The sequence below is a fragment of the Ursus americanus genome, chromosome 14 (assembly GCF_024610735.1).
Source record: "Ursus americanus isolate L20-20 chromosome 14, mUrsAme1.1.p, whole genome shotgun sequence".
Lineage (NCBI taxonomy): Eukaryota > Metazoa > Chordata > Mammalia > Carnivora > Ursidae > Ursus > Ursus americanus.
Window position 1 is genome coordinate 38064383 of NC_142140.1, and position 27416 is coordinate 38091798.

At 37.3% G+C, this 27416-nt stretch overlaps 1 protein-coding gene across 4 annotated transcripts in view; it reads right to left on the reverse strand.

Moving 5' to 3' along the window:
* The window catches only part of DOCK3 (dedicator of cytokinesis 3), a 568180-nt gene that overhangs the window by 478885 nt on the left and 61879 nt on the right, over nt 1-27416 (reverse strand). For all 4 annotated transcript variants that reach the window (XM_087867015.1, XM_087867014.1, XM_087867013.1 and 1 more), the window contains exon 2: nt 4654-4737. In XM_087867015.1, the coding sequence (XP_087723141.1) occupies nt 4654-4737 (84 nt within the window). The remainder of the gene's footprint in view (nt 1-4653; nt 4738-27416) is intronic.

Here is a 27416-nt window from a genome sequence, read left to right on the forward strand (position 1 = left end):
TACAGCCACTCTGGAAAACAGTGTGGAGGTCCTTTAAAACGTTAAAAATTGAGCTACCTATGATCCAGCCATTGCACTACTGGGTGTTTACCCCAAAGACACAGACGTAGTGAAAAGAAGGGCCATATGCACCCCAATGTTCATAGCAGCAATGTCCACAATAGCTAAATCATGGAAGGAGCCGAGATGTCCTTCAACAGATGACTGGATTAAGAAAATGTGGTCCATATATACAATGGAATATTACTCAGCTATCAGAAAGAACGAATTCTCAACATTTGCTGCAACATGGATGGCACGGGAGGAGATAATGCTAAGTGAAATAAGTCAAGCAGAGAAAGACAATTATCATATGATTTCTCTCATCTATGGAACAAAAGAACTAGGATGATCGGTAGGGGAAGAAAGGGATAAAGAAAGGGGGGGTAATCAGAAGGGGGAATGAAACATGAGAGACTATGGACTATTAGAAAAAAACTGAGGGCCTCAGAGGGGAGGTGGGGGGGGAATGGGATAGACCGGTGATGGGTAGTAAGGAGGGCACCTATTGCATGGTGCACTGGGTGTTATACGCAACTAATAAATCATCGAACTTTACATCGGATACCGGGGATGTACTGTATGGTGACTAACATAATATAATAAAAAATCATGAAATAAAAAAAAAACAAGATGTGGTCCATATATACAATGGAATATTACTCAGTCATCAAAAAGAACGATTTCTCCACATTTGCTGCAACATGGACGGGACTGGAGGAGATAATGCTAAGCGAAATAAATCAAGCAGAGAAAGACAATTATCATATGGTCTCACTCATTTATGGAACATAAGAAGTAGGAAAACCGGTAGGAGAAGAAAGGGAAGAAGAAAGGGGGGGTAAACAGAAGGGGGAATGAACCATGAGAGACTATGGACTCTGGGAAACAAACAGGGCTTCAGAGGGGAGGGGGGAGGGGAATGGGATAGGCTGGTGATGGGTATTAAGGAGGGCACGTATTGCATGGTGCACTGGGTGTTATACGCAAGTAATGAATCGTGGAACTTAACATCAAAAACTAGGGATGTACTGTATGGTGACTAACATAATATAATAAATATTATAATAAAAAAAATTTTACCAAGACCTTTTATTTTTTAAATTTTTTATTGATATGTAACTCTCATAAGTGTACAAATCATTAGTCTACAGCTAGGTAAATTTTCAAATAATATACAACTGTATGCCCACCACTCAGGTAAGTAAAATTTAGCAGCATCCCAAATGCCACTTGTCTCTTCCAATCATTAACATGCACACACCTTAAACTGAATATGATACAGAAAAGAAAATGGATTGTTACTACACACAACAATATCACAGATACAATCTTAGCAAAAGAACCCAGAAGAGTGGTTATCTAACCACTATTCTGATAAATATCACCAGCTATTAGTTTTACCTGATTCGGTACTTTATGTACATGGGGCCATAACAGCATGAACCCTTATATCTGATTTCTGTCAAGAGTGTATATGTGATATTCATCTGTATTGTTGTATGTAATAATTCATTCACTTTTCCTTTCTGTGTCACATTCAATTGTATGAATATACCATAACTTATTTACCCATTTTAACTGTTAGTGAACGTGTGGGGGTTTTTTGCATGATTATGAGTAAAGCTATTACTGACATCTTATACATGTATTTTGCTGTTGGATTTATACCTATGAGTAGATTTGCCGGATCATCAGATATGTGTACATTCAACTTTACTTAATAGTGCCAAATACTTTTCCAAACTGGTTATCCCACTTCCTCTCCCACCAGCGGCGTATGAAAGTAACAGTTGTTCTGCATCTTTACCGGCCCTTGGTATTGCCAGTGTTTTGAATTTTAGTCATTCCAGTGGCAGTGTATCTCACTGTGGTTTTAATTTGTATTTCCCTGCTGAATGAAATTAAACACCTTTCCAAATGTTTATGAGCCACTGGAATATACGTTTTGTAAGCAGCCTCATCAAGCCTTCTGCTAATTTTTCTATCAGAATATATTATTTTTGATTTGTAGTAGCTCTTTATACTCTAAATACAAGTCCTTTGTCAAACATCTCTCTCACTCTGTGACTTGCCTTTTTTCTCTCCTTAATGATGTCTTCGGAAGAACAGATCTTCATTTTAATAAAGTACAACTTACCAATCTTTTCCTTTATGGTTAGTGTTTTGTCTACCCCAAGGTCAAGAAGACTCTCTGCCTACCCCAAGGTCAAGAAGAATATTTTCCTGTACTTCCTTCAAGGCACATTGTGATTTTACATTTCACATTTAGGTAGCATTCAGCTGGAATTGTGTTTGGGGCAAATGCTATGAGGTAGAGATCAAAATTCACTGCTTTCATTATTGACACAATACCATTTATTGAATAGACTATCATTCTTTATTCCAGGTGGCCCAGTATCACCTCTTGCAATGGATGTCATTTCCCCAGTGCACTGCAATTTTCACCTTTTTCATATATCACTGGACTATATACACGATGATCAGTTTCTGGACCCTCTATTCTGTTTCATTATTCTATCTTTGCCCCAAAACTACAATGTCTTGATTTATAATAAATCTTCATATCTAGTAGCATAAATCTTCCACTTATTGCCTTCTTCATGATTGTCTTGGCTATTTGTAACCTTTTGCATTTTCATATAAATGTTGGAATCAGCTGTTCAATAACCATACAGAAAAAAAAAGAAAGAAAGAAAAACCTGATGGATTTTTATTGGGATTGCATTAAACCAAGATCAATTTGGGAAGAACTAACATCTCAAGAGAGTGAGTCTTTCAATCTATAAACATGGTATATCTTTCCATTTATTTAGATTTTCCTTAATTTCTATCAACAATGTTTTTGTAGTTTTTAATGTAGATGTCTTAAATTTTTTATCAGATTTACTTCTAGGCATTTATTGTTTGTGGTACTATATAAATAGCATTGTTTCTTTAATTCATTTTCTAGTTCTTAGTTGCAAATACATACAAAATAATATATATTTAAAATATTGATATTGTAGCCATCATATCTTTAAGTTCCCATATTTATTCCCAGTATTTTTTTTATAGAATCTATTGGATGTTCTACATACACAAATTATATCATGTACAAATGATAGTTTCAATCTTATCTTTCCATTCTTTATGTATTTTATTTTCCTTACCACACTAGCTAGTACTGCCAGTATAATGTTCAATACACATGATGATAGCAGGTCTCCCTATCTCATTTTTAGATCTCAGTGGGAAATCTTTCAATATTTCACAATTGGATAATGATACTTGTTGTAAGCTTTTTAGTAGACACCCTTTACCAGTTTAAGAAAATTCTCTTCTATTATTTTGCTAAGAGTTTTATCATGAAGGGGTACTGATTTATATTTCTGTTTTAAGAAAATTTTGAATGAGTGCTGCACTAGAGCTCCCTTTCTAGAAAAGTGCACTCCCAAATTTACATAATTCCTGGGTCATGGTAGGTTACACTTACTTTCATAACCATCTTAAGAGTAGGAAACTGGATCAGAGCTCCATTTACATGGCATTGTCTCCATGCCCACATAGCAACATTTCCATTCTGTTATATAATTTGAGATGGCTTTTAGTCCTGCCGAACTGCCAGCTTAGGCTGCCCAGGTTCTCACCTATGGTATCAATTTTGCTTTTGTCAGTACCTCATTTTATGTGATTTCTCCCTAACTTTATTTTTCCCATATATCTTGTTGATCTGAGTGCATGATTTTTAAAAAAGGTTTACTTATTTATTTTAGAGACAGAGAGAGAGCAAGGGGGAGGGGCGAAGGGAGAGGAAGAGAGAATCTTAAGCAGATTCTGCACTGAGCCTAGAGCCCAACACAGGGCTTGATTCCACAACCCTGAGATCACAACCTGAGCTGAAACCAAGAGTCGAATCCTTAACCAACTGCACCACCCAGGAGCCCCAAGTGCATGATTTTGCAAAATGTTGTATTTTTCAATAATGCATGAATGTTACAGCAGAAATACCCATATACATCACAGAGGCAGCTAGTAGTCAAGCCAAACTTCATTTGAGCATATTTACTGCCTTGTTTTAATTATAACTGATCACATCCAGCCAATCAAACAGAAACATACAAATGAACTAATTAATTACAATTCTATTCTATTCAAATGCAGCTAAGTATGGGTAGAAGATTATCTATTTGATTGTAAAATCAAAATTAATCATTTAACATAGTGTGTAAAAATTACATTCTTTTTTTTTTAATGATTTTTTATTATATTATGTTAGTCGCCATACAGTACATCCCCGGTTTCTGATGTAAGGCTCGATGATTCATTAGTTGCATATAACACCCAGTGCACTATGCAATACGTGCCCTCCTTACTACCCATCACCGGTCTATCCCATAAAAATTACATTCTGAGGGCAAACAATGAGTTCTTTAATTGTTGCTATTAGGTTAGAGCCAAAATAACCCATATATTTATGATAAATATAAATCAGGAAGGATTTTATAACAATATATCATAATGTGGTTAATTATGCTTTCAAAATGATTGCTTATAATCTACTGCTACAAAATAAATGTATATTATACTACCCAAAATCATCAGTATTTGTGTACTGTATAGGTCCATACTTACCTTCACATTTTTCAAGAATCTGGACCGTTTCTCCTATTTCTAAGACCAACCCTTGAGGGACAGATCCTCGAAAGCTGCATATCACTAGGAAAACAAAAATAAACACATCAATTAGTATTTTTAAATACTGAAACAAGAACAGTGTCACTGAAATTAAGGACTAAATTTTCTTAAATATAAACTCTCCCTTCTTCACTAATTCATCTTGCAAATATGTAAGCCACTTTCAACTTAATCTATATTTTGAGTAGTAATATAAAGTAGCTCAGTATATTGAAGTACATTTTGGCAAAATTACTATTCTTGAGTAGTATGAGTATGAAAATGCTTCTGTAAACAGAGTTTTTCTTTTCCTCAGCATGACTTGTGTTCACCTGCCCCTTTTGGGAAAACATGTTTCAATTATTTAAGAAGAAATTACCACTGGAGGCTTCTTATCTAATATAAATAGACAATTTTATAAAGAATCACCAATTAAATATGATTATACTTTGAGAAACAAAGTCCCCATAATAAAAATGTGAACAAAATCCATGAAATAAAAATCAAATGTACAACAGACATACAAATGGCTATAATACCAATCAGAATTCCATATTTATTGCAACATTATAATAGCCAAGATATGGAAGCAACCCAACTGTCAATCTATAGATGGATAAAGAAGAGGTAGTGTGTATGTATATATATGCATGTATATATACGTAGTGGGTCTGTATATATACGTACACATAATGGAATATTATTCAACCATAAAAAAGAATGAAATCTTGCCATTTGCAACAATATGGATGGATCTAAAGGGTATAATGCTAAGTGAAATAAGTCAGTCAAGAAAGATAAATACCATATGATCTCAAGCATATGTGGAATATTTTTATTTAATAATATATTAATATATTATGTTAGTTACCATACACTACATCCCTAGTTTCTGATGTAAAGTTCCATGATTTATTACTTACGTGTAACACCCAGTGCACCATGAAGTACATGCCCTCCTTAATACCCATCACCAGCCTATCCCGTTCCCCTACCCCCTACCCTCTGAAGCCCTCAGTTTGTTTCTCAGAGTCCGTAGTCTCTCATGCTTCATTCCCCCTTCTGCTTATCCCCCCTTTCTTCTTCCCTTTCTTTTCCTACCGGTCTTCCTACTTCTTATGTTCCATAAATGAGTGAGACCATATGATAACTGTCTTTCTCTGCTTGACTTATTTCGCTTAGCATTATCTCCTCCAGTCCCGTCCATGTTGCAGCAAATGGAGAACTCGTTCTTTTTGATGACTGAGTAATATTCCATTGTATATATGGACCACATCTTCTTAACCCAGTCATCTGTTGGAAGGGCATCTCGGCTCCTTCCATGATTTAGCTATTGTGGACAATGCTGCTATGAACATTCCGGTGCATATGGCCCTTCTCTTCACTACGTCTGTATCTTTGGGGTAAATACTCAGTAGTGCAATGGCTGGATCATAGGGTAGCTCAATTTTTAACTTTTTAAGGGACCTCCACACTGTTTTCCAGAGTGGCTGTGCCAACTTGCATTCTCACCAACAATGTAGGAGGGATCCCCTTTCTCCACATCCTCTCCAACATTTGTTGTTTCCTGCCTTATCAATTTTTGCCATTCTAATTGGCATAAGGTGGTATCTTAATGTGGTTTTGATTTGAATTTCCCTGATGGCTAATGATTTTGCACATTTTTTCATGTGTCTGTTAGCCATTTGTATGTCTTCATTGGAAAAGTGTCTGTTCATATCTTCTGCCCATTTTTTTGATTTGTTTATTTGTTTCTTGTGTATTGAGTTTGAGAAGTTCTTTGTAGATCTTGGAGAAGATATTTGCAAATGACACTACAGATAAAAGACTGGTATCATATGTGGAATTTAAAAAACAAAACAAAAAAAGAAAAAAAGAGACAAAAAAATAACAGCCTTAAAAATAGAGAACTGGGGGGCGCCTGGGTGGCACAGTCATTAAGCATCTGCCTTTGGCTCAGGGCGTGATCCCAGAGTCCAGGGATCAAACCCGCATCAGGCTCCTCTGCTGGAAGCCTGCTTCTTTCTCTCCCACTCCCCCTGTTTGTGTTCCCTCTCTCGCTGGCTGTCTCTGTCAAGTAAATAAATAAAATCTTTTAAAAAAAAATAGAGAACTGGTAGTTGCCAGAGGGGAGGAGGTGGGTACGGGGATGGGTGACATAGGAGAAGGCAATTAAGAGTACACTTATCGTGATGAGCACTGAGTAATGTACAGAATAGTTAAATCAGTATACTGTGCAACTAAAAATGTAACACTGTATGTTATCATACTGGAATTAAGTTTTTTAAAATTTAACCCCATGTCTTTTTTTTTTTTTAGGAAAATGATAATTTGATTTCAAAATTTATATAAGAATACAAAGAAACAGGGGCGCCTGGGTGGCTCAGTCGTTAAGCGTCTGCCTTTGGTTTAGGGCGTGATCCCAGGGTCCTGTGATCGAGCCCCGCATCGGGCTTCTCCACTGGGAGCCTGCTTCTTCCTCTCCCACTCCCCCTGCTTGTGTTCCCTCTCTCGCTGTCTGTCTCTCTCTCTCTGTCAAATAAATAAATAAAATCTTTATATAAAAAAAGGATACAAAGAAATAAGAATAGCCTTGTCAATCTTAAAGGATTTCTACTACCATATATCAAGTCTTATAATCTAAAATCAGTTCTTTGAATGGCTGGTATAAAAAAGACAAGAAATAAGTGTTGGTGAAGATGTGGAGAAAAGGGAACTCTCATGCACTGCTGATTTGAATGTAAATTGGTGCAACCACTATAGAAAATAGTATGGAGGGTGCCTGGGTAGCGCAGTCGTTAGGCGGCTGCCTTTGGCTCAGGGCGTGATCCTGGCATTCCGGGATCGAGTCCCACATCGGGCTCCTCCGCTGGGAGCCTGCTTCTTCCTCTCCTGCTCCCCCTGCTTGTGTTCCCTCTCTCGCTGGCTGTCTCTCTGTCACATAAATAAATAAAATATTTTAAAAAAAAAAGAAAAGAAAAAGAAAATAGTATGGAGGCTCCTTAAAAATCTAAAAATAGGACAAAGGACTCATTACTCACAGGGCAGGAAGCAGGATGAATATCAGCGAACCGGATTAAGTTTGAATCTCCCCTCCCTCCCCTACCCCGCTGATCTGGAGTTGTTAGAGGGAGAGAAAGATCATGTCCAGGAACAGTCCAGGAAGAATGTAAAATTTTCAAAATATAGGTTTATATAACCCTCCACCTCTTTCGTCCTGATCATTACCCGGTAGGTGGCCAAGAGGAGATGAACACTTTCTGGTGATGACTGCATTAGGTGACCAAACTGCTTTACCAAGGTGTGTGAACCAGGAGGAGGTGAGGGAAGTAGAGTCAGAAATCATTTTGAGAAATGGCAGAGGAGTAGGGGACCCCTTTTTCAGCCGGTCCCCTGAGTCAAGCTGGATAGGTACCAGACCAGCCTGAACATCCACGGAATCAGCCTGAGACGCAGGAAGATACATCTGGATCTCTACAAATGAACATCTCCAGTGCATATTCTAGAAACTATAAATCACTCTTGAAAGACATTGAGGAAGACAAAAAAAGATGGAAAAATATTCCATGCTCATGGATCGGAAGAATTAACATACTTAAAATGTCCATACTACCCAGACCAATCTACACATTCAATGCTATCCCGATCAAAATACCGAGGACATTTTTCAAAGAACTGGAACAAATAGTCCTTAAATTTGTATGGAACCAGAAAAGGCCCCAAATCGCCAAGGAACTGCTGAAAAGGAAAAACAAAGCTGGGGGCATCACAATGCCGGATTTCGAGCTGTACTACAAAGCTGTGATCACAAAGACAGCATGGTACTGGCACAAAAACAGACACACAGACCAATGGAACAGAATAGAAAACCCAGAAATGGACTCTCGGCTCTTTGGGCAACTAATCTTTGATAAAGCAGGGAAAAAACATCCGATGGAAAAAATACAGTCTCTTCAATAAATGGTGCTGGGAAAATTGGACAACTACATGCAAAAGAATGAAACTTGACCAATCTCTCACACCATACACAAAAATAAACTCCAAATGGATGAAAGAACTCGATGTGAGACAGGAATCCATCAAAATCCTAGAGAAGAGCAAAGGCAGCAACCTCTACGACATCGGCCAAAGCAACCTTTTTCATGACACATCTGCAAAGGCAAGAGAAACAAAAGAAAAAATGAACTTGTGGGACTTCATCAAGATACAAAGCTTCTGCACAGCTAAGGAAACAGTCAAAAAAACTAAGAGGCAGCCCACAGAATGGGAAAATATATTTGCAAATGACACTACAGATAAAAGAGTGGTATCCAAGATCTACAAAGAACTTCTCCAACTCAAGACACGAGAAAAAAATAATCAAATCAAAAATGGGCAGAAGATATGAACAGACACTTTTCCAGTGAAGACATACAAATGGCTAACAGACACATGAAAAAATGTTCAAAATCACTAGCCATCAGGAAAATTCAAATCAAAACCACACTAATATACGACCTTACACCAGTTAGAATGGCAAAAATTGACAAGGCAAGAATAAACAATTGTTGGAGAGAATGTGGAGAAAAGGGATCCCTCCTACATTGTTGGTGGGAATGCAAGTTGGTACAGCCACTCTGGAAAACAGTGTGGAGGTCCCTTAAAAAGTTAAAAATTGAGCTACTGTATGACCCAGCCATTGCACTACTGGGTATTTACCTCAAAGATACCGACGTAGTGAAGAGAAGGGCCATATGCACCAGAATGTTCATAGCAGCATTGTCCACAAGCTAAATCATGGAAGGAGTCGAGATGCCCTTCAACAGATGACTGGATTAAGAAGTTGCGGTCCATATATTCTAGAAACTATAAATCACTCTTGAAAGACATTGAGGAAAACATAAAAAGATGGAAAAATATTCCATGCTCATGGATCGGAAGAATTAACATACTTAAAATGTCCATACTACCCAGAGCAATCTACACTTTCAATGCTATCCCAATCAAAATACCGAGGACATTTTTCAAAGACCTGGAACAAATAGTCCTTAAATTTGTATGGAATCAGAAAAGGCCCCGAATTGCCAAGGAACTGTTGAAAAGGAAAAACAAAGCTGGGGGCATCACAAGGCCGACATTCGAGCTGTACTACAAAGCTGTGATCACAAAGACAGCATGGTACTGGCACAAAAACAGACACACAGACCAATGGAACAGAATAGAAAACCCAGAAATGGACCCTCGGCTCTTTGGGCAACTAATCTTTGATAAAGCAGGAAAAAACATACAGTGGAAAAAAGACAGTCTCTTCAGTAAATGCTGCTGGGAAAATTGGACAGCTACATGCAAAAGAATGAAACTTGACCAATCTCTCACACCATACACAAAAATAAACTCCAAATGGATGAAAGAACTCGATGTGAGACAGGAATCCATCAAAATTCTAGAGGAGAACATAGGCAGCAACCTCTACGACATCGGCCAAAGCAACCATTTTCATGACACATCTCCAAAGGCAAGAGAAACAAAAGATAAAATGAACTTATGGGACTTCATCAAAATAAAAAGCTTCTGCACAGCCAAGGAAACAGTAAAAAAACTAAGAGGCAGCTCACGGAATGGGAGAAGATAGTTGCAAATGACACTACAGATAAAAGAGTGGTATCCAAGATCTACAAAGAACTTCTCAAACTCAATACACAAGAAACAAATAATCAAATCAAAAAATGGGCAGAAGATATGAACAGACACTTTTCCAATGATGACATACAAATGGCTAACAGACACATGAAAAAATGTTCAACATCATTAGCCATCAGGAAATTCAAATCAAAACCACACTGAGATACCACCTTACACCAGTTAGAATGGCAAAAATAGACAAGGCAAGAAACAACAATTGTTGGAGAGGATGTGGAGAAAGGGGATCCCTCCTACATTGTTGGTGGGAATGCAAGTAGGTACAGCCACTCTGGAAAACAGTGTGAAGGTCCCTTAAAAAGTTAAAAATTGAGCTACCCTATGACCCAGCTTTTGCACTACTGGGTATTTACCCCAAAGATACAGACGTAGTGAAGAGAAGGGCCATATGCACCCCAATGTTCATAGCAGCATTGTCCACAATAGCTAAATCGTGGAAGGAGCCGAGATGTCCTTCAACAGATGACTGGATTAAGAAGTTGTGGTCCATATATACAATGGAATATTACTCAGCTATCAGAAAGAACGAATTCTCAACATTTGCTGCAACATGGATGGCACGGGAGGAGATAATGCTAAGTGAAATAAGTCAAGCAGAGAAAGACAACTATCATATGATTTCTCTCATCTATGGAACATAAGAACTAGGATGATCGGTAGGGGAAGAAAGGGATAAAGAAAGGGGGGTTATCAGAAGGGGGAATGAAACATGAGAGACTATGGACTATGAGAAACAAACTGAGGCCCTCAGAGGGGAGGCGGGTGGGGGAATGGGATAGACCGGTGATGGGTAGCAAGGAGGGCATGTATTGCATGGTGCACTGGGTGTTATACGCAACTAATAAATCATCGAACTTTACATCGGATACCGGGGATGTACTGTATGGTGACTAACATGATATAATAAAAAAACATTTTAAAAAAATCTAAAAATAGAAATGTCATATGACCCAGTAATTCAGCTATTATTTACCCAAAGAAGTATTTACCCAAAGAAAACAAGAACACTAATTCAAAAAGATACATGCATCCCTATGTTTACTGTAGCATTATTTACAATAAACAAGGTATGGAAGCAACCTAAGTGTCCATTAATAGATGAACGGAAAAAGAAGATGTGGTGTGTGTGTGTGTGTGTGTGTGTGTGTGTGTGTGTGTGTGTAATGGAACTTTACTTATAAAGAACAATGAAATCTTGCCATTTGTGACAATATGGATGGACCTAAAGGGTATTATGCTCAGATAAGTCTGAAAGAAAAACACAAATACCATATTATTTCACTTATGTGTGCAATCTAAAAAACAAAATGGACCAAAAAGGCATAAACAGACTTATTAATACAGAGAACAAATTGATTGCCAGGGATTAGGGAAATGGGAAAAATGAGCAAAGGGGAGTGGAAGGTACAGGCTTCTAGTTATGAAATGAATAGGCCACAGGGATGAAAGGTACAGTGTAGGGAATATTAGTCAATGATACTACAATAATGTTATATGGTGACAGATGGCAACTATACTTGTGATGAGTACAGCATACGCTACAGAGTTGTTGAATCACTGTTGTTCACCTAAAACTAATGTAACATTGTGTGTCAACTACACCTCAGTGAAAAAAGATGCAAAACAAGTTATAAACCCCTCATCAGAGTGACTCAAAACAAACAAATAACTTCTATAAGAATGTTCACAGCGGCTTTATCCACAATAGCCCAGAACTAGAAACAACCCAACTGTTCATCAAAGTATAGATAAAATATGCAATATTCAAAAATATAATATCACTTGGACGTAAAAAATAAAGATCCACTGGTACAAGTAACACAGTGGACAAATATCACAATCATTATCCCCAACAAAAGAAGTTAGATGCAAAAGTGTACATACTACATAGTTCTATTTACTAAAAGATGTAGAATAGGCTAAATTAATCTAAGAAAAATAAAATCAAAACACCAGTTGCCTCTAGAGAAACATGGACTGATCAGGTAACACAAAAAGAATATTCTAGAAAGACAGAAATAGTGTTTGACAATGTGTAAGTATAGACTTTGGGCAAAACTGTACAACTAATTCAATATATGTGAATTTTACCTCAAAATGGATCAAAGACAATATAAGAACTAAACTATAAAATTCTTAAAGAAAATTTAAGAGTAAATCTTTATGACCTTAAATTAGTTAGTGCTTCCTTATATATGACACCAAAATCATAAACAACAAAAGAAAGAATAAATTGAACTTCATTAAACTTAAAAACTTTTGTGCTGCAAAGGACACCATCAAGAAAGTGAAAAAGGAAACCCAGGGAATGGGAGAAAATATTTGCAAATAATATATCTTACAAAGGATTTACACCCAGAATACATAAAAGAACTTTTACAAAAGTAAAAAAATTAAAAATGGAAAGAGGATCTGCATGGCTATTTCTCTAAAGAAGATGTACAAGTGGCCAATAAAACATGAAAATGTTCAACATCATTAGTCACTAGTGAAATGCTAATCAAGACAATGAGACACCATTTCATACCCACTAAGATGGTTATAATCAAAAAGATTGACAATAAAACTATAGGGATATATTGCTGGTAGAAATGTAAAATGGTACAGCTGCTGTTAAAAATCGTTTGGCAGTTCCTCAAGAAGTTAAACATATACTTATCATATGATCCAGCATTTCCACTCCTACATATACACCCCAAGAGAACTGAAAACATATGCTCAAACAAAAAGTTACCCACAAAGGTTCATAACACAATTTGTAATAGCCAAAAAGTGAAACAATCCATATGTCCATCAAATGGATGGCTGGATAAATAAAATGTGGTATATTCATACAATGGAATATTATCATCCATAAAAAGAATCAAGTAGTGATACATACTGCTACATGAATGAACTCTGAAAACCTATGCTAAGTTAAAGAAGTTAGACACAAAAGGCCACATATTTTATGATTCTATTCATATGAAAGATCCAGAATAGGCAAATCCATAGACACAGAAAGTAGATTAGTAATTGCCATATCCTTGGAGAGGAATGTGGAGTAACTATCACTGGGTATATAGATTCTTTATGGAGTGATGAAAATATTCCAGAATTAGATAGTGATGACGGTTATTCAACTTTCTAAATACATAAAACCACTGAATTATATACTTTTTTAAAATTTAAATTCAATTAGCCAAGGTACAGTACATCATTAGTTTTTTACATTTTTATTTTTTTTTATTGTGATATGTTAGTCACCATACAGTACAACATCAGTTTTTGATGTAGTGATCCATGATTCATTGTTTGCATATAACACCCAGTGCTCCATGCAATACGTGTCCCGCTTAATACCCATCACTGGGCTAACCCATTTTTTTTTAAAGGCAAAGAAATACAAGTGGTTTTCCTTGACTCAACAAATGTTACTGATACCGATCAGTTATATTTAAGAAGTCAATTCCAAGTCTGATGTGACTGAACAAGCTGAGACAACACTAACTCAGTACCATCTGAAGTGGAAGTTACTAAGATGTGTTATGATTAATAGTAGTGAAAATATACATGGACAGAAAATAACTTGGGTGGACCAATTTAGAAAGCTTGTACAAATGTAAGATGTTTAAAATCTATGGTTATTCATTGTAGGGTTCACCAGCAAGTACTCTGCAGAAATTCTATGACTCTTTCATGTGTTAATCTGCCAGTAGTCAACAAAGAACTTCATTTGCTCTCAGGGACTTGATCTTCACTTCCATGAATTTTTATGAAAAACAGAAGGCAAGTATCCTGACTTGCTCAACCGCACAGCAGCAAGATGGCTTAGTAATGGTCAAGTTTTATTGCAATTTTATTGCACTTCAAGCTGTGACTGAAATTGTTGTGAATGAAAACTTCCCTCATCCGTTATTTTTTTAAAACATCTTAAGTAATCTCTACACCCAACGTGGGGCTCGAACTCACAACCCTAAGATCAAGAGTCACATGCTCCACTGACTGATTCATCCAGGGGCCCCTTCCCTCATCCACTATTATTATCAAATAATAAATGGCTTTGGAAATTAGTTTTTGATTCAGTCTTGATAATGTTTCTTAATGAATTCAACTTAAAATCAAACTGATTTGTGAAACTTATACCTATATTAAAGATATTCTGATGCCAACTCAAATCACAACTAATGTTAAGCTGCTTTATAAACTTTTCATACTTTCAAAAGTTAAAAAAAGAAACAATATCTCCTTTCTAACTCAAATTTGGATCCCACACATTTTTGTGCTCAAAATACAGTTCCTGTAGAGTTTTTTAAACTTAAGTGCAAATGCAAAGGAAATTTCCATATTTCAAAATCCATATAATGGTGCAACTGAGGAACTTCCACTTAACCATCAGTTGGAAGTAGTTTAATCTGCAACATAATGACATGCTAAGTGGCAAATAACAAGAGAAGAGGTTAATAAATTCCATAAATGCCTTCCAGGTGATGAATACTCTCATACTGAAACATATATAAAGACTGACACCAGCATTTGGTGATATCTGTCTGAAAAAGTGTTTATAAAGATGAAAAACAAAATCTCATTACAGATCAGCATTAACAGATAAAGTTTTGTGAGTGATTTTGACTAGCAGGAATATAAACATTAAAGACAATTAATCCAAAAAAATAATTCTATTCTTCTCATTAGATATATGTTACCGAAAAAATTGTGCTCAATTATTTTTATATTTTGAATTTCATCAATAAAAAATGTGTGAAAATTTATTTCCTTTCTTGTTGAAGAAGTATACCTACATAATATATACATCGATTTTGCCACTTGGCCTATAAAATTTAAAATATTTTACTATTTTTGTCCTTTAGAGTAAAAATTTGCCAACTCCTAGTCTGAAACAAAAACGGGGCGCCTGGGTGGCTCAGTTGTTAAGCATCTGCCTTTGGCTCAGGGCAGGATCCCGGAGTCCTGGGATTGAGCCCCGCATCGGGCTCCTCTGCTGAGAGCCTGCTTATTCAAATAACTCTCCCATTCTCCCTGCCTGTGTTCCCCCTCTCACTGGCTGTCTCTCTCTCTCTGTCAAATAAATAAATAAAATCTTAAAAAAACAAAAACAGTACTAATGTGCTGTGTATTTGTAGTATTCTGAAAAGTAAAATGCGTGACAAAAGTAACAGCAAGTATAGGAGGGAGGAAAAACTATCAATTTCACTCAACATATATTTACATAAACTGTAATACCTATGTATTCTTTAAATTGTTGTGTGTTCACTGACTGCCTCCACTTTATGATCACAGAGTAGTTTTTCCCCTCTTCACTAGCTTATTTTAAAACTACATAACACATTCTTCCTCTTTTTTAAGATTTATTTTAGAGACAGAAAGCACAAGCAAGGGGAGGAGCAGAGGGAGAGGGACAAGCGGACTCCACACTGACCCCAAAGCCCGACATGGGGCTGGATCCCATGAGATCCAGCTGAGATCATAACCTGAGCCAAAATCAAGTTGGACACCTAACCGACTATGCCACTAGGCACACCTACTTAATATAATTTTCTTATGAAGAATTCACAAACCTTCCTATGAATTATCATTTTCCATTTGAATATTTCCATATGAAGCAGGAAGGAATAGTATAAACAAAAAAAATTCTTATGGGTACTGAAGTTTATTTCAAACTATCAAAGTATAAGAATGAAGGCCCCTGGGTAGCTCAGTGGGTTAAGCCTCTGACTCTTGATTTCAGCTTAAGTCATGATCTCAGGGTTGTGAGATTAAGCCCCACATTGGGCTCTGCATTGAACCTGGAGCCTGCTTAAGATTCTGTCTCTCCTCTTCCCTCTTCCCTCCCCACCTAAACACTCTCTCACATGCGTGCTCTCTCTCTAAAAAATAAAAATTAAAAAAATAAGAATGAACCTGTGTGGGGGCACCTGGGTAGCTCAGTAGGTTGAGCAGCCTACTCTTGGTTTCTGCTCACATCATGATCTCAGTGTCCTGTCTGGAACTGAGGCCTGCATGGGGCTCCACACTCAGGGAGAAGTATGCCTGAGGATTCTCTCCCTCCTTCTCCCTCTGCTCCTCCCCCTATTCATGCTCTCTCTCTAAATTAAATCTCTTTTTTTGGCGTAAATACCCTGTAGTGCAATTGCTGGGTCATAGGGTAGCTCTATTTTCAACTTTTTGAGGAAACTCCATACCGTTTTCCAAGCTGTACCAGCTTGCATTCCCACCAACAGGGTAAAAAGGTTCCCCTTTCTCTGCATCCTTCCAACATTTGTTGTTTACTGACGTTAATTTTAGCCATTCTGATTGGTGTGAGGTGGTATATCAATGTGGTTTTGATTTGAATTTCCCTAATGGCTAATGATGTTGAGTATTTTTTCATGTGTCCGTTGGCCATTTGTGTATCTTCTTTGGAGAAATGTCCGTTCATGTCTTCTGCCCATTTCTCTTTTTTTTAATGTTTTTTTATTATATTATGTTAGTCACCATACAGTACATCCCTGGTTTCTGATGTAAAGTTCGATGATTCATTAGTTGCGTATAACGCCCAGTGCACCATGCAATACGTGCCCGCCTTACTACCCATCACCAGTCTATCCCATTCCCCCACCCCCCTCCCCTCTGAGGCCCTCAGTTTGTTTCTCACAGTCCATAGTCTCTCATGCTTCATTCCCCATTTCTTGACGGGATTATTTGTTTTTTGGGTGTTGCTTTGATAAGTTCTTTATCGATCTTGGATACTAGCTCTTTATCTGATATGTCATTTGCAAATATCTTCTCCCATTCCGTAGGTTGCCTTTTAGTTTTGTTGACTGTTTCCTTTGCTGTGCAAAAGCTTTTTATCTCGATGAAGTCCCAATAGTTCATTTTTGCTTTTATTTCCTTTGCCTTCGGAGACACGTCTAGAAGAAGTTCATGCAGCCAAGGTCACAGAGGTTGCTGCCTATGTTCTCCTCTAGGATTTGATGGATTCCTGTCTCACATTTAGGTCTTTCACCCATTTTGAATTTATCTTTGTGTATGGTGTGAGAGAATGGTCCAGTTTCATTCTTCTGCATGTGGCTGTCCAATTTTCCCAACACCATTTGTTGAAGAGACTCTCTTTTTTCCATTGGATATTCTTTCCTGCTTTGTCAAAGATTAGTCGATCATAGAGTTGAGGGTCCATTTCTGGGTCCACAATAGCCAAACTATGGAAAGAGCCCAGATGTCCATCGACAGATGATTGGATAAAAAAGATATGGTATACATACACACACACACACACACACACACACACACACACACACAAGAATATTACTCAGCAATCCAAAAAATGAAATCTTGCCATTTACATCAACGTGGATGGAACTGGAGGGTATTATGCTGAGCAAAATAAGTCAATCAGAGAAAGGCAATTATCATATGGTTTCACTCATATGTGGAATATAAGAAATAGTGCAGAGATCAAAGGGGAAGGGTAGGAAAACTGAATGGGAAGAAATCAGAGAGGGAGACAAACCATGAGAGATTCTTAACTATAGGAAACAAACTGAGGGTTCCTGGAGGGGTGGTGGGTGGGGGGATGGGGTAACTGGGTAATGGGCATTAAGGAGGGTACATGATGTGATAAGCACTGGGTGTTATATGCAACTGATGACTTACTAAACTCTACATCTGAAACTAATGATGTACTATATATTGGCTAATTGAATTTAAATTTAATCCTCTGGTTATTCAATGTCCAAAACAGGGTATCCTAGGTTCAGTTCTCTTTTAATGAAATGCCTGCACAAGTATTTTTTTAAATCCCTGGAAATTCTGATCCAGTCAGTCTGGAGTGGGGTTTTAGAATCTATTTCTAAAACTTCACAGGTGTCTCATACACATCCAGGTCTGGAAACTACTGCTCTAGATGAGTGCTTCTCAGCCCTATTCTAAACACGCATTAGAATAATCAATGTGCGGTAGGAGAAGGAAGGGAAGAATGAAGGGGGGTGTAAACAGAAGGGGGAATGAACCATGAGAGACTGTGAACTCTGGGAAACAAACTGAAGGCTTCGGGGGGAGGGGGACTGGGATAAGCCAGTGATGGGCATTAAGGAGGGCACATATTGCATGGTGCACTGGGTGTTATTCGCAAATAATGAATCATGGAACATTGCATCAAAAACTGGGGATGTACTGTATGGTGACTAATATAATAAAAAATTATTTAAAAAATAGGGAAAAAAAATAAAATAAATCTTTTTTAATAAAAAGAATGAACCTGTGTGTTCCTTATTGCTACTGTGCATGTAATTAATTGCTGCTAATGGTATCATAATAATCTCAAGATAGAAAACTACTATAATTTCTCTTAACACTTATTTCTGTAAACTGTAATACCTATGTATTCATTACAATAAAACTGATTATAAAAAGTCAACTTGGGGCACCTGGGTGGCTCAGTCAGTTGGGCATCTGCCTTCGGTTCAGGTCACAATCCCAGGGTCCTGGGATTGAACTCAAAATCGTGCTCCCCACTCAATGGGGAGTCTGCTTCTCTCTCTGCCCCTCTCCCTGCTTATGCTCTCTCTCTCAAATAAATAAAAATCTTTTAAAAACAAAAGTCAACTCTTCTTAAGCCCCTGCAACAAGCACGTTATAGGTTCAAAGACACATGAAAAAAATCGCCTGAAGGTATTACTCTCCTTAAAAATAGCTTTAACACAGACTATGTACCACATTATCCCCTTAGTACTACTTTAGAAACTCACAAAAATATTATCAGTCTCTTACATATTTTATGCTATTTTTCTTATTTCCAGGTCAAAAAAGTATCAAAATAGGGTAGCTCAATTTTTAACTTTTTAAGGAGGGCACATATTGCATGGTGCACTGGGTGTTATATGCAAGTAATGAATCATGGAACATTACATCAAAAACTAGGGATGTACCATGTGGTGACTAACATAACATAATAAAAAATTATTATTAAAATAATAATAATAAATAAAATACCTGAAAAAAATCAAAATAGCTTGCATTTGAAGCACTGCTATTTAGTTAATCCTAGGATGATTACATTAAATGAGAAGCAATCCAAATAACAGCCATTTCTGTATTATCTATACCAATGAAAAGAAAAAGGAAAAAACATAGTTCAAACAAAAATAATTTGTTTGGCTTGGCTATACATGATTTCTTAGAGCAGATCTGTCTTAACTAAGTTTTTATTTGGGTCTTTAATGAAGTTAATTTGCATTCCTTCAGCAGGATGAGGGAGGGACACACCCTGAGAGGACATGGATAGCAAAGAAAATCTGGTTTAAGGCACACAACAACTGGCCATGAATAATGCCAAAGTAATCCACACCTCCTTCCCAAATGATAATAATTATTACTTTACACTACCTCATGCAAAGCAAGTGAAGCACTGCAATATAAAATAAAATGTAGACTGTATATTCTTTAAGGGCTAATAGGAAACTGGGCAAAGTCCACTGTACATAATAATTTGAAAACAGAGATAGAAATAGGAAAACTAACTATGCCACTAGGCTCTAAAAAAAATACTATCAGTTAAATGCCACCTCAGTGTATCTGTAATGATTAAGTTTACAGAAAGGGCCTAAGACTTTTATCTGTAATTTGCTTCTAGAGAGACTTCCCTCCCTTTCTTTTTAGAATAGCTACTGGGTGATAAGAAGCACCTGTGACAGAATTTTTCTATAAACCATGCTTAATCCTTAAAGGTAAAGGTAGTCAAAGATGATGTCCACTGACAGGACTAAGAAAAATAGGTATAAAAAGAAGTTTGGGGGTGCCTGGGTGGCTCAGTGGTTAAGCGTCTGCCTTCAGCTCAGGGCGTCATCCCGGCGTTATGAGATCAAGCCCCACATCAGGCTCCTCTGCTATGAGCCTGCTTCTTCCTCTCCCACTCCCCCTGCTTGTGTTCCCTCTCTCGCTGGCTGTCTCTCTCTCTCTGTCGAATAAATAAATAAAATCTTTAAAAAAAGTTTGGAAAGGAATATTGACTACAGATTGATTCATGAAAATATCTATCCTTAAAAAGCCACTACACCCGTAAACCAAACAAACATAGTTACTAATAAACTGTCTAAAACTATTTAAAAGTCCAGGTAGAGAAGAAAATCATAGCTTTTACTTTTCTTTCAACTTTCCTTTGCCCTAAATACAATCTTTCCTTCCCTATTCCCATTCCCCTGTGCCATACCATACTAGAAATGTACTTCCAACAAAAGATAAGTGATGAAAAGCATATTATCTATGCTATGCAAACGTTAAATGTTAAATTGTCCTAGGCTGTGGAAACAGAGTAAGATGTTAATTAAATATCTGGAGTAAGGGAAGACTATTTTTTAAGATTTATTTATTTGAGAGAGAAAGAGAGTGGGGGGGGGTGCAGACAGGGGCAGAAGGAAAGGGAGAGACAGTCTTAAGCAGACTCCATATTGAGTGGGGACCCCGACCCAGGGTTCGATCTCATGACCCTAAGATCAGAACCTGAGCCAAAAACCAAGAGTCAGATGCTTAACTGACTGTGCTGCCCAGGCACCCCATGGAGTAAGGGAAGACTATTTGAAGTTATACCTATAGGGCACCTGATTGGCTCAGTCAGTTAAGTGTCTGACTCTTGATTTCAGCTCAAGTCTTAATCTCAGGGTGGTGAGTTCAAGCCCCATGTTGGGCTCCACAGTGAGCATGGAGCCTACTTTAGGAAAAAAAAAAAAGCTATACCTAATAAAGGCTATGGGGAGAGGTGAGTGTTGACAAACACAGGCTAACTGATGAAGGCCTACTCCCATCTCCAACACTTTCCTAGGTATATCACCCAAATTATCCCATTAATCTTAATTTAAGAAGGAAGGAGGGAAGGGAGAGAAGGAAGTGAAGAGGGAAAGTTAGTGTTTAGCAGAAGAAACCAAGGCAAAAGTCTTCTAAGAGACCTAAACGACAGCATTATTTCTTATAACAAATGAGAAGGCATTCCAAGAGAGTTCATCTGACACACAACAGTCACCCCAATCTATCCCTCATAATTAAACCCCCAAAATAATCAAGCTACTAGTAATTAACTTTTTAATGTAGAACTTTCTTTCCCAGCATCCAAGACACTGATGTCCCCATTTCAAGGCAATACTACTGGTAGGAGAATATACAAGTCTATCAGAAGACAGTTTGGTAAGCAAGAAACAATTAAGGGGGTAAAGAGTGTAAAGGAGATCTTTCATCCAAGTCACGCAAAGCCTAAAAGTACCAACCTCGTCCCACCATAAAGCACTATTCTCCAGACTGTACTTTGTTCAAAAAACTCATGCCTCTCTCCTCTGAAGAGCACACAAATGCTACCGACATCTGGATTTTTGGAGCTCTCTTTTCCACTCTCTTGACTGACCATGCCCTTTATTCATTCCTTCCCCAGTTGTGACCACACAGCAGTCTTTGCTACCTACAGAGAACATTCCAAACTCTTTGGCATCCTACACAATCTCTTGGCTTTCCCCCACAGTGGTTACTAACATTTACTGTGATAACTCACAGTTTAATTTTCAGAAGTCAACTTTGCAAGACTGAATCCTTTCTCTCTCAGATCAAGGGGAAAAGAAAGAATGCCCACTCTCACCACCTTCAAGATTGTACTTAAGATTCTAGCCAGCACAGTCAGTCAAGAAAAAGAAACAAAAATCAGAGAGGGAGACAAACCATGGGAGACCCTGGACTCCAGGAAATAAACTGAGGGTTATGGAAGGGAGGGGAGGAATGGGGTAACTGGGTGATGGGTACTAAGGAGGGCTCAGGTGGTAATGAGTCCTGGGTGTTATATGCAACTAATGAACTAATGAACACTGCATCAAAAACTAATGATATACTACATGTTGGCTAATTGAACATAACAAAAGAAAAAGAAAAAGCATCAAAATTGGAAAGGAAGAAGTAAAACTGTTTGCAGATGACATGATTGTCTACTAGAAAATCAAATGGAATCTACCAAAAAAGTAGTTAGAACTAGTGAGTTTAGTATGGTTATACATTACAAGATCACTATATAAAAATCAATTACATTTTCATATAATAGCAGAAAACAGAAAAGGATATTTTAAAAAAATAATACTATTTAAATAACATCAAAATAGATAATACATAGGAGTGAATGTGACAAAATAGTGGAAAAAAATCTGTACACTGAAAACTAAAATATTTCTGAGATAAATTAAAGAAAACCTAAATAAATGGAGAGATATGCCCTTTTCATTGGTTGAAAGACTTCATACTGTTAAAATGACAATATTTTCCAAATTGATCTATAGATTCAATGCAATGTCAAACAAAATCCCAGTTTTTTTTAGAAACTGACAAACTGTTTTAAATTATATAGAAATGAAAAGACATAGAACAGCCAGAACTATGAAAAAGAAAGTAGTTAACAAGATTAACACTATCTGATTTCAATAATTATTATAAAGCTACAATAATCAAAACAGCATGGTATTAATGTAACGATAGACTAACAGATCGATGGAACAGAATAAAGAGTCCAGAAATAAACCCACACATATAGGGACAGCTAATTTTTTTTAAAAAGACACAAAATGCAGTGTAAAAAGGATAGCCTAATTGCTGTATGAGTTCTAGTAACTGAGAGGTGGAGTCTTTTGAGTTTTCCATAAAGTATCATGTCATCTGCAGAGAGAGAGTTTGACTTCTTTGCCAATTTGAATGTCCTTTATTTCTTTTTGTTGTCTGATTGCTGAGGCTGAGACTTCTAGTACTATGTTGAACAGTAGTGGTGAGAGTGGGCATCCCTGTCGTATTCCTGACCGTAAGGGAAAAGCTCTCAGTTTTTCCCCATTGAGAATGATATTCACTGTGGGATTTTCATAGATGGCTTTTGTGATATTGAGGTATGTTCCCTCTATCCCTATATTTTGAAGAGTTTTAACCAAGAAAGGATGCTGTGTTTTGTCAAATCTTTTTTCTGCATCAAATGAAAGGATTATATGGTTTCTTTTATTAATCTGCTCTATCACGTTGATTGATTTGCCTATGTTGAACCACCCTTGCATCTCAGGCATAAATCCCACCTGGTGGTGGTGAAGAATCCTTTTAATGTACTGTTGGATCCTATTGGCTAGGATCTTGTTGAGTACTTTGGCATCCAAGTTCATCAGGGATATTGGCCTGTAATTCTCCTTTTTGATGGGATCTTTGTCTAGTTTTGGGATAATGCTGGCCTCATAGAATGAGCTTGGAAGTTTTCCTTCCATTTCTATATTGCACTACTAGGTATTTACCCCAAAGATACAGATATAGTGAAAAGAAGGGCCATATGCACAGCAATGTTCATAGCAGCAATGTCCACAATAGCCAAACTATGGAAGAAGCGGAGATGTCCTTCCACAGGTGAATGGATAAAGAAGATGTGGTTCATATGGACTCCGGGAAACAAACTGAGGGTTTTAGAGGGGAAGGTGATGGGGGGATGGGCTAGCCCACTGATGGGTATTAAGGAGGGCACATATTGCATGGAGCACTGGGTGTTATACACAAACAATGAATCATGGAACACTATATCCAAAACTAATGATGTACCATATGGTGACTAACATATCATAATAAAAAAAAAGATGTGGTTCATATATACAATGGAATATTACTCAACAATCAGAAAGGATGAATATCTACCATTTACATCGACATGGGTGGAACTGGAGGGTAGTATGCTAAGTGAAATAAGTCAGTCAGAGAAACACAATTATCCACTCAGATGTGGAATAAAAAGGAAAGTGCAGAGGACATTAGAGGTAGGGGGGAATACTGAATGAGAAGAAATCAGAGAGGGAGATAAACCATATGAGACTCTTGACTCCAGGAAACAAACAGGGTTGTGGAAAGGGAGGTGACTGGGGGGATGGGGTAACTGGGTGATGGGCATTAAAGAGGGCATGTGATATGATGAGCACTGGGTGTTATACTGAACTAATGAATCATTTAACACTACATCAAAACCCAATGATGTATTGTATGTTGGCTAATTGAACGTAATTTTAAAAAAAAGGATAGCCTACTCAACAAATGGTGCCGAAACAACTGGATATCCATATTGGGGGGGGGGAATGAGCTTGGGTCCTTATCTTGCACCATATTTAAAAAAATAAAACAACAACTTGAAATGGATAATAGACCTAAATATAAACCTAACACTATAAAACTTCCAGAAGACAACATCAGAGAGAAGCATTGCGGCCTTGGGTTAGGCAAAGATTTCTTCAATAAGACACTGAAGGCAGAATTCCAAAAAAGCACAAATTGATAAACTGGACATCATCAAAATTTAAAACTTTTGCCCCTTGAAAGACACTTTTAAGAGAATGAAAAGACAGGACTCAGACTGGAAGAAAACCCTTACAAAGCATATATTTGATAAAGGACTTATGTCCCAAATACATTTCATAAAACTCTAAAAATCCAATAAGAGTGATATCACACAATGGCAGAGTAGGAAGTTCTATGAGTTGGTTCCTCCACTGAAAGAACTGTAAACTGGAAAAAATTACTGGAATCAACTATCTTGGAACTCTGGAACCTAAATGGACACTTATAATAATCAGAGGCGTGCTCACTATGAAGGGATAAAGGGAGATGTTGCTGATCCTGGGTAGTAGAAAAACATATGCAAATCAGCTATCACAGTCCATTCCTCAGCCCCTGTCCAGCAATGAGAATAGCAGCCTGCTTTCCTGGAGCAGCTGCCTGGTGCAAAAAGAAGGCAGTGTGGATCTTGTCCTCCAAAAATTCAGTGTTACACATTGTAGATGGTCTGACAGATCCCTGAAGGACCAGTGCAGACACATGCCTTGGTTGTGACCCAATTCCATTTACAACAGCATCAAAAAGAATAAAATATTTAGAAATAAATTTAACCAAAGAGGCATGAGACTTGTATGCTGAAAACTAGAAAACAATGCTGAAAGAAATTAAAAATCTAAATAAGTGGAAACTCCAGTGATGGGTTTTAAGGAAGGCACATATTGCATGGTGCACTGGGTGTTATACGCAAATAATGAATCATGGAACACTACATCAAAAACTAAGGATATACTGTATGGTGACTAACATAACATAATAAAAAAATTATTTTAAATAAATAAATAAATAAATAAATAAATAAATAAATAAATAAGTGGAAACATAGCCTATGTTCATGATTGACAGAATAGTTAAGATGACGATACCACCCAAAGTAATCTACAGATCCAATGCAATCCCTACCAAAATCCCAAGAATATTTTTTGCAGAAATAGTAAAACCCACCCTAAAATTCATATGGAATCTTGAGACCCCGTATAGCCAAAACAATCTTAAAAAAGAACAAAGCTGTGGGGCACCTGGGTGGCTCAGTCAGTAAAGCATCTGACTCCTGATTTCGGCTCAGGTCTTGATCTTGGGGTTGTGAGATCAAGCCCCAAATCAGGCTCTGGGCTCAGTGGGGAGTCTGCTTGAGAGTCTCTTCCCTCTCCCTCCTCCCCTCCCCCTGCTCAACGTTCACATGTGCTCTCACTCTCTCTCTCTAAAATAAAGTTTAAAAAAAAAGAACAAAGCTGTATGACTCACATGTTCTAGTTTCAAAACTTACTACAAAACTACAGTAATCAAAACAATATGGGAGGTGCCTGGCTGGCTCATTTGGAAGAGCATATGACTCGATCTCAGGTCAAGAGTTTGAGCCCGACATTGGGTGTGGAGATTACTTAAAAATTAAAAAGAAAATCTGGGGCGCCTGGGTGGCACAGCGGTTAAGCGTCTGCCTTCGGCTCAGGGCGTGATCCTGGCGTTCTGGGATCAAGCCCCACATCAGGCTCCTCCGCTATGAGCCTGCTTCTTCCTCTCCCACTCCCCCTGCTTGTGTTCCCTCTCTCGCTGGCTGTCTCTATCTCTGTCAAATAAATAAATATAGTCTTCTTTAAAAAAAAAAATTAAAAAGAAAATCTTTTATTTTTTTATTATAATAATATTTTTTATTATGTTAGTCACCATACAGTATATCCCTGGTTTTTGATGTAAAGTTCCATGATTCATTAGTTGCATATAACACCCAGCGCACCATGCAATACGTGCCCTCCTTACTACCCATCACCAGCCTATCCCATTCCCCCACCCCCTCCCCTCTGAAGCCCTCAGTTTGTTTAAAAAAAAAAAACCAATACAGTACTCGCATTAAAACAGACATATAGATTCAGTGGAATATAATTAAAAGTCAAAAGATTTTTTATTTTTTATTATGTTCAATTAGCCAACATACAGTGTGTGTGTGCACGCATGCGTGTAGTTAACAGATTTTTAACAAGAGTGCCAAGATCATCAAACAGGGAAAAACACTCTTCAGGAAATGGTGCCAGGCATAAAACAACATCCACACGCAAAAAAAATGAAGTTGGAGACCAACCTTACACTATATACAAAAATTAACTCAAAATGGACCAAAGACCAAAATACAAGAGCTAAAACTATCAAACTCATAGAAGAAAACATGGGTGCAAATATTTGTGACATTAGATTTGGCAATGATTTCTGAGATATGACACCCAAAGATCCAACAAAAGAAAATAAACTGGACTTCATCAGAATTAAAAGCTTTGTCCATCAAGGGACACTGTTAAGAGAATGAAAAGACAGTCCACCGAATGGTAGAAAATATCTGTAAATCATGTCTTTAACATGCAGAATACATAAGAAGTCCTACGACTCAAAAAAATAAAAATAAAAAATATACCCAACTCAAAAACAGGCAAAGGACTTTAACAGACATTTCACAAATGGCCATAAGCCCATGAAAAGATGTTCAACATCATTAGTCATTAGGAAAATGAAAATGAAACCCTCAAGATACCACTTTACACCTACTAGGGTGGCTACTGTTTTCTTTTAAAAAACAGAAAATAGTAAGTGTTGGCAAGGATGTGGAGAAATTGGAATCCTTGTACATTGCTGGTGAGAACATAAAATGGTGCAGGTGCTATGAGAAACAGTTTGGTGGTTCCTCAAAAAGTTAAACATAAAATTACCATATG